This window comes from Scyliorhinus torazame, chromosome 10 (genome assembly GCF_047496885.1).
Source record: "Scyliorhinus torazame isolate Kashiwa2021f chromosome 10, sScyTor2.1, whole genome shotgun sequence".
In the NCBI taxonomy this organism is placed as follows: Eukaryota; Metazoa; Chordata; class Chondrichthyes; order Carcharhiniformes; family Scyliorhinidae; genus Scyliorhinus; species Scyliorhinus torazame.
In genome coordinates, this window is record NC_092716.1 from 157,073,111 (window position 1) to 157,085,784 (window position 12,674).

General features: G+C 47.8%; 1 protein-coding gene across 2 annotated transcripts in view; it reads left to right on the forward strand.

The window, feature by feature from the left end:
• The first annotated feature begins 208 nt into the window (after positions 1-208).
• dgkza (diacylglycerol kinase, zeta a) overlaps positions 209-12,674 on the forward strand; it is a 663,976-nt gene continuing 651,510 nt past the window's right edge. The window contains exon 1 of one of the 2 annotated variants that reach the window (XM_072518865.1): positions 209-933. In XM_072518865.1, coding sequence (XP_072374966.1) covers positions 752-933 — 182 coding nt within the window. In that variant the 5' untranslated portion in view covers positions 209-751. The remainder of the gene's footprint in view (positions 934-12,674) is intronic. The other variant, XM_072518866.1, reaches the window with a different exon arrangement.

The window sequence follows — 12,674 nt, forward strand, 5'->3', positions numbered from 1 at the left end:
TCTCCCAGGGTGAATGTACTGTGCCACCAACTTCAGCCCCTTCCTACTCTGATCGAGATACTGTAGGCAGAGGCTGTGCACACACTGCTGGTGAAGAACAGCAGATGGCGGCAGCACATCTCCCCCATTCTCTCTCTCTTGCAGAAGTTTCATTCATTCTCCAGGAGGCAGATCAGCAGGCAACTATCAGGGTCCTGTCACTCCTCTTACTGCAGGCACTGCAAACTTCCTGTTCTTGAATGTGCAGCATCCGATTGAGAGAAGCAGGTTAAGACAGAGAGAGAGAGAGAGAGAGAGTGTGTGTGTGTGTGTTGCAGCTTTAGGCAAGGGTGGCTACTCCCAACTCTACCCCAGCTAGGTCTACAGTCGTCTCCTTACTCCCCCCTCCCTTGTCTGTAATACCAGTGCGAGGAATGGGGAGAAAGTAAAACCCACCACATGTAGATGCAGTTAGTTCCGGGTGCCAGTTCTGCTGGAGCAGAAATTGCAACTTTTTTAAATTTATGTATTTATTTATTTAGGATTCCGGGTTGCTTTGCTCCCTCTCTCCAATGCGGTGTAAAGCCCTGGTGTTTCCCCTCTGCCTCCTGCTAATGTAGCTCTCAATCCCAGCTCCACACACATACTCTGCTCTGGACTGACTCTCTGGCTGCATGAAGAGGTGAGCAACTCCAGGCATCAGCCGAGGAGACACACACACACACATTCTCATCCGGTGGGAACCATTTCTTCCTTCCCCAGGACTAAAGGGATGGACCAAGGGGGGGAAGAGCTCCAAGCTGAACTGGAGGAATCCTCGGCGTCCGGATCGTCCTCCGAGCTGCCCACGTCCTGTGAGAACGAGCAGAGCCCAGTGTCTCCTCATCACCACCATCACCATCACCACCACCATCACAACAAACCCTTCACCGGCCTCAAGTTCTTCGGGCGAAGGTGAGTGAGCGAGCGGTACCCACACAGCTGCTTAACAAAATGGTTTCGAGTGAACAGGATACATTTGTCTGTCAGAACGCCTGTCGCTTCCTCCCCTCCCCGGCTGCTCTGCCCTGGTGTACCTCACATTTCACTGCAAGAATTGGTTTAAAAATCCCATTAGCACCCCTTCCGTCGTGCCCATAACATTCATTTATCATATTTCAGATATATATAAAGGATAATTTGCAATCCTCCACCTAGTCTCTCGCTGTTTTCTCTGTGCGTCTCCCTTCTCCCCTCTTCCCCCTCTCTCTCTCCCCCTCTCTTTTCCCCTCTCTCTCTTTCCCCTCTCTCCCCCCTCTCTCTCTTTCCCCCCTCTCTCTCTTTCCCCTCTCTCCCCCCTCTCTCTCTTTCCCCTCTCTCCCCCCCTCTCTCTTTCCCCTCTCTCCCCCCCTCTCTCCCCCCCTCTCTCTTTCCCCTCTCTCCCCCCCTCTCTCTTTCCCCTCTCTCCCCCCCTCTCTCTTTCCCCTCTCTCCCCCCTCTTTCTCTCCCCCCTCTCTCTCTTTCCCCCCTCTCTCTCTTTCCCCTCTCTCCCCCCTCTCTCTCTTTCCCCTCTCTCCCCCCCTCTCTCTTTCCCCTCTCTCCCCCCCTCTCTCTTTCCCCTCTCTCCCCCCCTCTCTCTTTCCCCTCTCTCCCCCCCTCTCTCTTTCCCCTCTCTCCCCCCTCTTTCTCTCCCCCCCCTCTCTCTCCCCTCTCCCCCCCTCTCTCTCCCCTCTCCCCCCCTCTCTCTCCCCTCTCCCCCCCTCTCTCTCCCCTCTCCCCCCCTCTCTCTCCCCTCTCCCCCCCTCTCTCTCCCCTCTCCCCCCTCTCTCTCTTTCCCCTCTCCCCCCCTCTCTCTCTTTCCCCTCTCCCCCCTCTCTCTCTTTCCCCTCTCCCCCCCTCTCTCTTTCCCCTCTCCCCCCCTCTCTCTTTCCCCTCTCCCCCCCTCTCTCTTTCCCCTCTCCCCCCCTCTCTCTTTCCCCTCTCCCCCCCTCTCTTTCCCCTCTCCCCTTTCCTCCCCCTCTCTTTCCCCTCTCCCCTTTCCTCCCCCCTCTCTTTCCCCTCTCCCCTTTCCTCCCCCCTCTCTTTCCCCTCTCCCCTTTCCTCCCCCCTCTCTTTCCCCTCTCCCCTTTCCTCCCCCCTCTCTTTCCCCTCTCCCCTTTCCTCCCCCTCTCCCACCCCTCTCCACCCCATCTCTTTCCCCACCCCAGTCTCTGTCACACTCTCTCTCACTCTCTCACACACACACACACACACACACACACACACACACACACTGACTCTGCACGCAGTCACTGTTAAATTAGAGGAACACACTAATCTTAATGCCACTTCAGCCCACTAATGTTTTGATTGTTGCAATGCATGACATGTCTGTTTAGTCTGACCTGACTGATGGTCTGTAGTGGGTAACAACCTAGCAATGTAAATAACAAGAGTGGGGACATTCCAGTGTGATCAACTGCCCACTTTCTATAAGTTACACTAAGTATCCTTGACTTCTGTATTTGCTTTTATGTATGTAGTGGGAGAGCTGTGGCTTTTGACAAAAACACAGACATACTTTCCTCAGTGGGTGCAGTGTGCACGTTCTGTGTGAAGTTAACCTTCCGTGTTGTATGTAAGCAGTGTGTTATGGTCTTGTGTTGATGATGGTGTAAATATGATATGGAAAGGTAACAAGAGGTTCTGCTGTGCAGGTTCATTGGGAGATTATATATAACCTGTTAGTGTCACCAGATCTGGAAAGGCATCTTTCTGTTCTCTATCGTCCTTACAGGCTACAAGTCAGGCTACTGATTGGAATCATGACAGTAGGAGTACTCATCTGTATACTTCCCTAAAAATGTAACTGACTGCTTGGGTCAAGAGGATGGAATAACCTTTTTAAAATTGAAACCAGGTTGTGAGATGCTACTCCAGTTTCAGGTGTCTGGTTATTAGGATCTCATGCTGGGATCACAGAAGAGGGGGTAGGCTATGGCTTGTCAGAGCACACATCCTGCGCAACATGGGTTGTTGTGGGTGCAGCATAGATTCTAGAAGTTCAGGAATGAGGGCTGATTCTATGTAGAATCTGTTTGGTATTTAAATCATGTAGAAGCAGTCACTGTCCACATGCTGAGCCTGAACCTCTGGACAGTGCTGTCTGCACACTGAGCCTGGGCCCCTGGACAGTGCTGTATATTTCAGCTTTATGTCTCTTTAGCGTGGCAACATTCCTTGAGGAACAGTGAATATAATTCACCTCTTAAGTTGTATCGCTAGGCAACTTTTGTATTGGATTGAGAAGAGCTGTGAATTTCTGGAATTTAATTAGTGGGATGGTAACATATCATTGAATGTGCCACCGATCATATAATTAACTAGACATTTATACTTTTTAAAGAAAATGTTTGTCATAAAACACTGACTTGGTGTCTTGAGATATTGAATGAATAATTTTAGTAAATTTTCTATGGGATGCGGGTGTCACTGGCAAGGCCATCATTTGATGCTCATTCCTGATTACCCTTGAACTGATTGCCTTGTCCAGCCATTTCAGAGGGTAGTTACGAGCCAACCATATTGTGCAGGTCTGGAGTCTTTTGTAGGCCACACCAGGTAAAGGCGGCAGATTTCCGCCTCTCAATGGCGTAAGTGGGCAAGATGTTTTTTTTCAACAAATGTTGATAGTTGTCATGGTCACCGTTACTGAGACTAGTTTCGTAATTCCCAATTAATTAATTGAAGTTAAATTCCACTGGCTACTGTGGTGGGATTTGAACAGGTGTCCCTAAGACATCAACCTGAGCATCAGGATTACAAAGGGGGTCAGTGGCATAGTGGTATTGTCACTGGACTAGTAATCCAGAGACACAGGATAATGATCTGGGGACCTGGGTTCGATCCCACCACGGGCAGGTGATGGAATTTAAAGTCAATAAAATATCTGGAATTAAAAGTATAATGAGGACCATGAAACCATTATCGATTGTTGTAAAAACCCATCTGGTTAGATGGATTGGCCATGATAAATTGCCCTTCATGACCAAAAAGGTGAGATGGGGTTATTGAGTTACGGGGATAGAGTGGAAGCGAGGGCTTAAGTGGGTCGGTGCAGACTCAATGGGCCGAATGGCCAGCTTCTGCGTTCTATGGTTCACTGATGTCCTTGAGGGAAGGAAATCTGCCATCCTTACTTGGTCTGGCCTCCATGTGACTCCAAACTCGTAGCAAAGTGGTTGACTCTTGAATGCCTTCTGAAGTTGCCTAGTAAGCCATTCAGTTGTATGCAACCGCTACAAAAGCACAAAAAAGGAATGAAACCGGGCACTGGAAAGGACAACTGCAAACCCGACACTGCAAAGTCCTCCTTACTAACCTCTGTGGGCTTGTGCTAAAGTTGGGAAAGCTGTCTCATAGGCGAGTTAAGCAATAGCTTGACAGTCTCACTCACAGAATCACACCTTACAGACAATGTCCCAGACACCACTCTCACCATTCCTGGGCATGTCCTGTCTATCATAGATTATCATAGAATTTACAGTGCAGAATGAGGCCATTCAGCCCATCGAGTCTGCACCGGCTCTTGGAAAGAGCACCCTACCCAAGGTCAACACCGCCACCCTATCCCCATAACCCAGTAACCCCACCCAACACTAAGGGCAATTTTGGACACTAAGGGCAATTTATCATGGCCAATCCACCTAACCCGCACATCTTTGGACTGTGGGAGGAAACCGGAGCACCCGGAGGAAACCCACGCACACACTGGGAGGATGTGCAGACTCCGCACAGACAGTGACCCAAGCCAGAATTGAACCTGGGACCCTGGTGCTGTGAGGCACTTGTGCTATCCACAAGGCTACCGTGCTGCCCTAGACCCAGCAGAGGTGGCGGCACAGTGGTGTACAGTCGGGAGGGAGTTGCCCTGGGAGTCCTCAACATTGACTCTGGACACCATGAAGCCTTATAGCTTCAGGTTAAACATGGGCAAGGAAACATCCTGCTGATTACCATGTGCTGGCTACCATCAGCTGATGAATCAGTACTCCTCCATGTTGAATACAACTAAGAGGAAGCACTGAGGGTGGCAAGGGCACAGATGGACTGGAGACTTCAATGGCCAGCACCAAGAATGGCTTAGTAGTACCACCGTAGACCGAGCTTGCTGGGTCCTAAAGGATATAACTGCTAGACTGGGACTGCAGCAGGTGGTGAGGGAACCAACAAGAGGGAAAAACATACTTGACCTCATCCTCACAGTCTGCCTTCTGCAGATGTATCTGTCCAAGACAGTATCGGTAGAAGTGACCACTGCACAGTCCTTATGGAGACAAAGTCTCGTCTTCACATTGAGGATACCCTTCATCGTGTAGTGTGGCACTACCACCGAGCTAAATGAGATAGACTTCGAACAGATTTAGTAACTCAAGACTGGGCATTCATGAGGCACTGTGGGCCATCAACAGCAGCAGAATTGTATTCAACCACAACCTGCAACCTCATGGCCTAGCAAACTTCCCACTCTACCAAGCCAGGGGATCAACCCTGGTTGAATGAAGTGCAGGAGAGCATGCCAGGAACAACATCAGGCATACCGAAAAATTGGTGTCGACCTGGTGAAGCTACAACACAGGACTACTTGTGTGCCAAACAGCATAAGCAGGAAGTGATAGAGCTAAGCGATTCCACAACAAACGTATCAGATCTAAGCTCTGTAGTCCTGCCACATCCAGCTGTGAATGGTGATGGACAGTTAAACAACTCATTGGAGGAGGAGGCTCCACAAATATCCCCATCCTCAATGATGGAGGAGCCAGCACGTATGTGCAAAGGTCAAAGCTGAGACTTTTGCAACAATCTTCAGCCAGAAGTGCAAGTGGATGATCTATCTTGGTCTCCTCTGGAGGTCCCCATCATCACTGATTTTTTTTCTGTATAAATTTAAGTACCCAATTAATTTTTTCCAATTAAGGGTCAATTTAGCGTGTCCAGTCTACCTATCCTACACATTTTTGAGTTGTGGGGGCGAAACCCACGCAAACACTGGGAGAATGTGCAAACTCCACACAGACAGTGACCCAGAGCTCGGATCGAACCTGGGATCTCGGTGCCATGAGGCAGCAGTGCTAACCATTGCACCATCGTGCTGCTCTAACATCGCAGATGTCGGTCTGCAGCCAATACGATTTACTCCACGTGATGTCAAGAAACGGTTGAAGGCACTGCATACTGCAAAGGCTATGAGCCCTAACAATATCCTGGCAATAGTACTGAAGACTTGTGCTCCAGAACTGGCCGCACCCCTAGCCAAGCTGTTTCAGTACAACAACAACACTGGCATCTGCCCGGCAATGTGGAAAATTGCCCAGGTGTGTCCTGTACACAAGAAACAGGATAAATCGAACCCAACCAATTAAATCCCTATCAATCTACTTTCCATCATCAGAAAAGTGATGGAAGGAGTCATCAACAGTGCTATCAAGCGACACTTACTCAGCAATAATCTGCTCACGGATGCTTAGTTGGGTTCCGCCAGGGTCACTCAGCTCCTGACTTCATTACAGCCTTGGTTCAAACATGGACAAAAGAGCTGAATGCCAGAGTTAAAAAAAATTTTTTTTAGAGCACCCAATTCATTTTTCCCAATTAAGGGGCAATTTAGTGTGGCCAATCCACCTAGCTTGCACATTTTTGGGTTGTGGAGGCGAAACCCACGCAAACACGGGGGGAATGTGCAAACTCCACACGGACAGTGACCCAGAGCCGGGCTCGAACCTGGGACCTCAGCGCCGTGAGGCTGCAGTGCTAACCCACTGCACCACCGTGCTGCCCTGAATGCCAGAGGTGAGGTGAGAGTGACTGCCCTTTACATCATGGTAGCAGTTGACTGAGTATGGCATCAAGGAGCCCTAGCTAAACTGGAGTCAATGGGAATCGGGGAGAAAACTCTCTGCTGGTTGGAGTCATACCTGGCACAAAGGAAGATGGTTGTGGTGATTGGAGGTCAATCATGTCGGCTCCAGGACATCACTGCAGAAGTTCCTCAGGGTAGTGTCCTAGGCCCAACCATCTTCAGCTGCTTCATCAATGACCACCCTTCCATCATAAGATCAGAAGTGGGGATGTTTGCGGATGACTGCACAATGTTCAGCACCATTCGCGGCCCCTCAGATAATGAAGCAGTCCATGTCCAAATGCAGCAAGACCTGGACAATATCCAGGCTTGGGCTGACAGGTGGCAAGTTACATTTGTGCCACACAAGTACCAGGCAATGCGTGTCTGTGTGGGTTTCCTCCGGGTTCTCCGGTTTCCTCCCACAGTCCAAAAACGTGCAGGTTAGGTGGATTGGCCACGCTAAATTGCCCTTAGTGACCAAAAAGGTTAGGAGGGGCTATTGGGTTATGGGGATGGGGTGAAAGTGAGGGCTTAAGTGGGTCGGTGCAGACCCGATGGGCCGAATGGCCTCCTTCTGCACTGAATGTTCTATGTTCTATCTCCTACAAGAGAGAATCTAAGCACCGCCCCTTGACATTCAATGGCATTACCATCGCTGAATCACCCTCAAACAACATCCTGGGGGTTTGATCAGAAACTGAACTGGACTAGCCACATTAATACTATGGTCACCAGGACAGGTTAAAGGCTAGGAATCCTATGGCGAGTAACCCCCCCCCGCCCCCCAAAAAAAGCCTGTCCACCATCTACAAGGCACAAATCAGGAGTGTAATGGAATACTCTCCACTTACCTGGGTGAGTGCAGCTCCAACAATACTCAAGCTCAACACCATCCAGGACAAAGCAGCCTGCTTGATTGCTCCCCCTTCCACCACCGACGAACAGTGGCAGCCGTCTGTACCATCTACAAGATGCGCTGCAGTAACTCGCCAAGGTTCCTCAGGCAACATCTTCCAAACCCATGACTGCTACCATCTAGAAGGACAAGAGCAGCAGTTATCTTGGAACCCCACCACATGGAGGTTCCCCTCCAAGTCACTCACCACCCTGACTTGGAAATATATCGCCGTTCCTTCACTGTTGCAGGGGCACAACATCCTGGGACTCCCTCCCTAATAGCACAGTGGGTGTACCTACACCCCATGGCCTGCAGCAGTTCAAGAAGACAACCCACCACCACCTTCTGAAGGGCAACTAGGGATGGGCAAAAAATATTGGCCTAACCAGCGACTCCCACATCCCGTAAATGAATTTTAAAAAAGAATTCAGTGACGCCTCCGTTTCCACTATCTCCTCCCTTATAATTAGTGGAGGAGAAGTGTTGGCGACATGGCTGCAGTTGGCTCAGGCAGTGGGCAAAGTATATCGCTGCTGGCAGAGGCTTGGAGCCTTTGTCTGCTCTGGTAGCTGTAGCCGGGTGCCTGGTGTGTACATTTAAAGGCCACTTTTGACCTAATGGTGCAGTGAGCATCTTGTTTTAAAAGAAAATAACCCGTTAAACCTTCCTCTGGACTCCCACCACTCCTCTTTCAGTTTTACGTGAAGCCATTTGGCGACATTGCTGAAGTATGATTGAAGTAATACAGGGGAGCTTTGGCAAACTGCTGCACTGAGCAATGACACAGCGTTGGCGGTATAGAAAGAAGGCAAGAAAGCAGTTCAGGGTGAGAAGGGGCACACCATTCTGCAATAATACGACTGACTGGTGTTCAATGAGGAGTTGGCTACTGCTCAGAATTGTGAAGTGGTTTGCTGCAGGTAATTTTAGGCCTGGGATTGTTTTCAGTGGTAATGTAATTGGATCAAGAGCAACTGCGAACTAAAAATAGGGCAGTTAATGTTGCCACCAGGCATGTCATTGTCTTTGCTCCAGGTGGATAATTTCCTGTGCTAAGTGATGCCTCTAGATTCATTCTCCCCCCCCCCATCCCCCGCACCGACTATTCCATGACAATAATGGGTGATAGTTGACTGAAGCATACTTGTTTATAGTCAAATTGTAAGAAAAATACAGATTGAGATGAACAAATCCTATTTGGAACATTATGGTTATTGAGGAAATGCCCTTGCATTCTGAATATGGCTGGCCAGGGATTATGTTGCAGAGTGTAGGGTCGATTTGATGTCCTGGACCTCAGTTACTTGATCTCTCTCTCATTTAAAGGGACAGAATGCCACAAACCTCCCTGAGCCAATGAAATGATTCCTGTCTGACAGCGCCTCCCAAACCCCAGAACCCTTACAGCATGGAAAGACAAGAGTAGGAAATAAGAACATAAGAACGAGGAGCAGGAGTAGGCCATCTGGCCCCTCGAGCGTGCTCCGCCATTCAATGAGATCATGGCTGATCTTTTGTGGACTCCGCTCCACTTTCCGGCCCGAACACCATAACCCTTTATCCCTTTATTCTCAAAAAAATATCTGTCTTTATCTTTAAAGCATTCAATGAAGGAGCCTCAACTGCTTCACTGGGCAAGGAATTCCATAGATTCACAACCCTTTGGGTGAAGAAGTTCCTCCTAAGCTCAGTCCTAAATCTACTTCCCCTTATTTTGAGGCTATGCCCTCCAGTTCTGCTTTCACCCGCCAGTGGAAACAACCTGCCCGCATCTATCCTATCTATTCCCTCCATAATTTTATATGTTTCTATAAGATAACCCCTCATCCTTCTAAATTCCAATGAGCACAGTCCCAGTCTACTCAACCTCTCCTCATAATCCAACCCCTTCAGCTCTGGGGTTAATCTAGTGAATCTCCTCTGCACACCCTCCAGTGCCAGTATGTCCTTTCTCAAGTAAGGAGACCAAAACTGAACACCATACTCCAGGTGTGGCCTCACTAACACCTTATACAATTGCAGCAGAAACTCCCTAGTCTTAAACTCCATCCCTCTAGCAATGAAGGACAAAATACCATTTGCCTTCTAAATCACCTGTTAACCAACTTTTTGCGACTCATGCACTAGCACACCCAGGTTTCTCTGCACAGCAGCATGTTTTAATATTTTATCATTTAAATAATAATCCCTTTTGCTGTTATTCCTACCAAAATGGATAACCTCACATTTGTCAACATTATATTCCATCTGCCAGACCCTAGCCCATTCACTTAACCTATCCAAATCCCTCTGCAGACTTCCAGTATCCTCTGCACTTTTTGCTTTACCACTCATCATAGTGTCATCTGCAAACTTGGACACATTGCCCTTGGTCCCCAACTCCAAATCATATTTGTAAATTGTGAACAATTGTGGGCCCAACACTGATCTCTGAGGGACACCACTAGCTACTGATTGCCAACCAGAGAAACACCCATTCATCCCCACTCTTTGCTTTCTATTAATTAACCAATCCTCTATCCATGCTACTACTTTATTCTTCATGCCATGCATCTTTATCTTATTTACATAGAATTTACAGTGCAGAAGGAGGTCATTCGGTTCATCGAGTCTGCACCGGCTCTTGGAAAGAGCCCCCACCCTCCACCCTATCCCCATTGCCCAGTAACCTCACCCAACCCTAAGGGCAATTTTGGACACTAAGGGCAATTTATCATGGCCAATCCACCTAACCTGCACATCTTTGGACTGTGGGGGAAAAACCGGAGCACCCGGAGGAAACCCACGCACACACGGGGAGGATGTGCAGACTCTGCACAGACAGTGACCCAAGCCGGAATTGATCCTGGGACCCTGGAGCTATGAAGCAATTGCGCTATCCACAATGCTACCGTGATGCCTTTTGCAGCAACCTTTTGTGTGGCACCTTGTCAAAGGCTTTCTGGAAATCCAGATAAACCACATCCATTGGCTCCCGGTTATCTACTGCACTGGTAATGTCCTCAAAAAATTCCACTAAATGAATTAGGCACGACCTGCCCTTTATGAACCCATGCTGCGTCTGTCCAATGGGACAATTTCCATCCAGATGCCTCGCTATTTTTTCCTTGAGGACAGATTCCAGCATCTTCCATACTACCGAAGTTAAGCTCCCTGGCCTAAAATTATCCGCTTACTGCCTACCTCCTTTTTTAAACAGTGGTGTCACGTTTACTAATTTCCAATCCGCCGGGACCACCCCAGAGTCGAGTGAATTTTGGTAAATTATCACTCGTGCATTTGCAATTTCCCTAGCCATCTCTTTTAGCACTCTGGGATGCATTCCATCAGGGCCAGGAGACTTGTCTACCTTTAGCCCCATTAGCCTGCCCATCACTACCTCCTTAATGATAATCATCTCAAGGTCCTCACCTGTCATAGCCTCATTTCTATCAGTCACTGGCAAGTTATTTGTGTCTTCCACTGTGAAGACCGACCCAAAAGACCTGTTCAGTTCCTCAGCCATTTCCTCATCTCCCATTATTAAATCTCCTTTCTCATCCTCCAAAGGACCAATATTTACCTGAGCCACTCTTTTTTGTTTCATATATTTGTAGAAACTTTTACTATCTGTTTTTATATTCTGAGCAAGTTTACCCTCATAATCTGTCTTACTCTTCTTTATAGCTTTTTTAGTAGCTTTATGTTGCCACCTAAAGATTTCCCAGTCCTCTAGTCTCCCACTAATCTTTGCCACTTTGTATGCTTTTTCCTTCAATTTGATGCTCTCCCTTATTTCCTTAGATATCTACGGTCGATTTGCCCTCTTTCTACCGTCCTCCCTTTTTGTTGGTATAAACGTTTGCTGAGCACTGTGAAAAATCGCTTGGAAGGTTCTCCACTGTTCCTCAACTGTTTCACCATAAAGTCTTTGCTCCCTGTCTACCTTAGCTAGTTCTTCTCTCATCCCATTGTAATCTCCTTTGTTTAAGCACAAAACACTAGTGTTTGATTTTACCTTCTCACCCTCCATCTGTATTTTAAATTCCACCATATTGTGATCGCTCCTTCCGAGAGGATCCCTAACTATGAGATCATTAATCAATCCTGTCTCATTACACAGGACCAGATCTAGGACCGCTTGTTCCCTCGTAGGTTCCATTACAAACTGTTCTAGGAAACTATTGCGGATACACTTCTATAAACTCCTCCCCAAGGCTGTCTTGACCGACCTGGTTAAACCAATCGACATGTAGATTAAGATCCCCCATGATAACTACTGTACTATTTCTCCATGCACCAGTTATTTATTTGTTTATTGCCTGACCCACCATAATGTTACTATTTGGTGGCCTATATACTATTCCCATCAGTGACCTTTTCGCCTTACTATTCCTGATTTCCACCCAAATGGAATCAACCTTATCCTCCATAGCACCAATGTCATCCCTTACTATTGCCCGGATGTCATCCTTAAATAATAGAGCTACACCACCTCCCTTACCATCCACTCTGTCCTTCCGAATAGTTTGATACCCTTGGATATTTAACTCCCAGTCGTGACCATCCTTGAACCATGTTTCAGTAATGGCCACTAAATCATAGTCATTCACGATGATTTGCGCCATCAACTCATTTACCTTATTCCGAATACTATGAGTATTCAGGTAAAGTACACCTTTGTTGGCTTTTTTATCTCTGTTCTGAATCTTAACACCTCGATCAGTAACCTCTCCTAAGTTATATTTCCTCTTAACTTTTCTCCTAATTTTCCTTGTCGTCGAACCCATATCTTCATGTAACAACCTGCCGCGTCGCTTATCATTTATGTTTTTACTTCCCGTTTTATTCCTTTCAATATTACTGGACCTATTTACTGAGCTCCCCTCAGTCACTGTACCTTGCACTGTCGCCCTTTTTGATTTTTGCCAATGGCTTCTCTGCCTTACATTTTTCCCC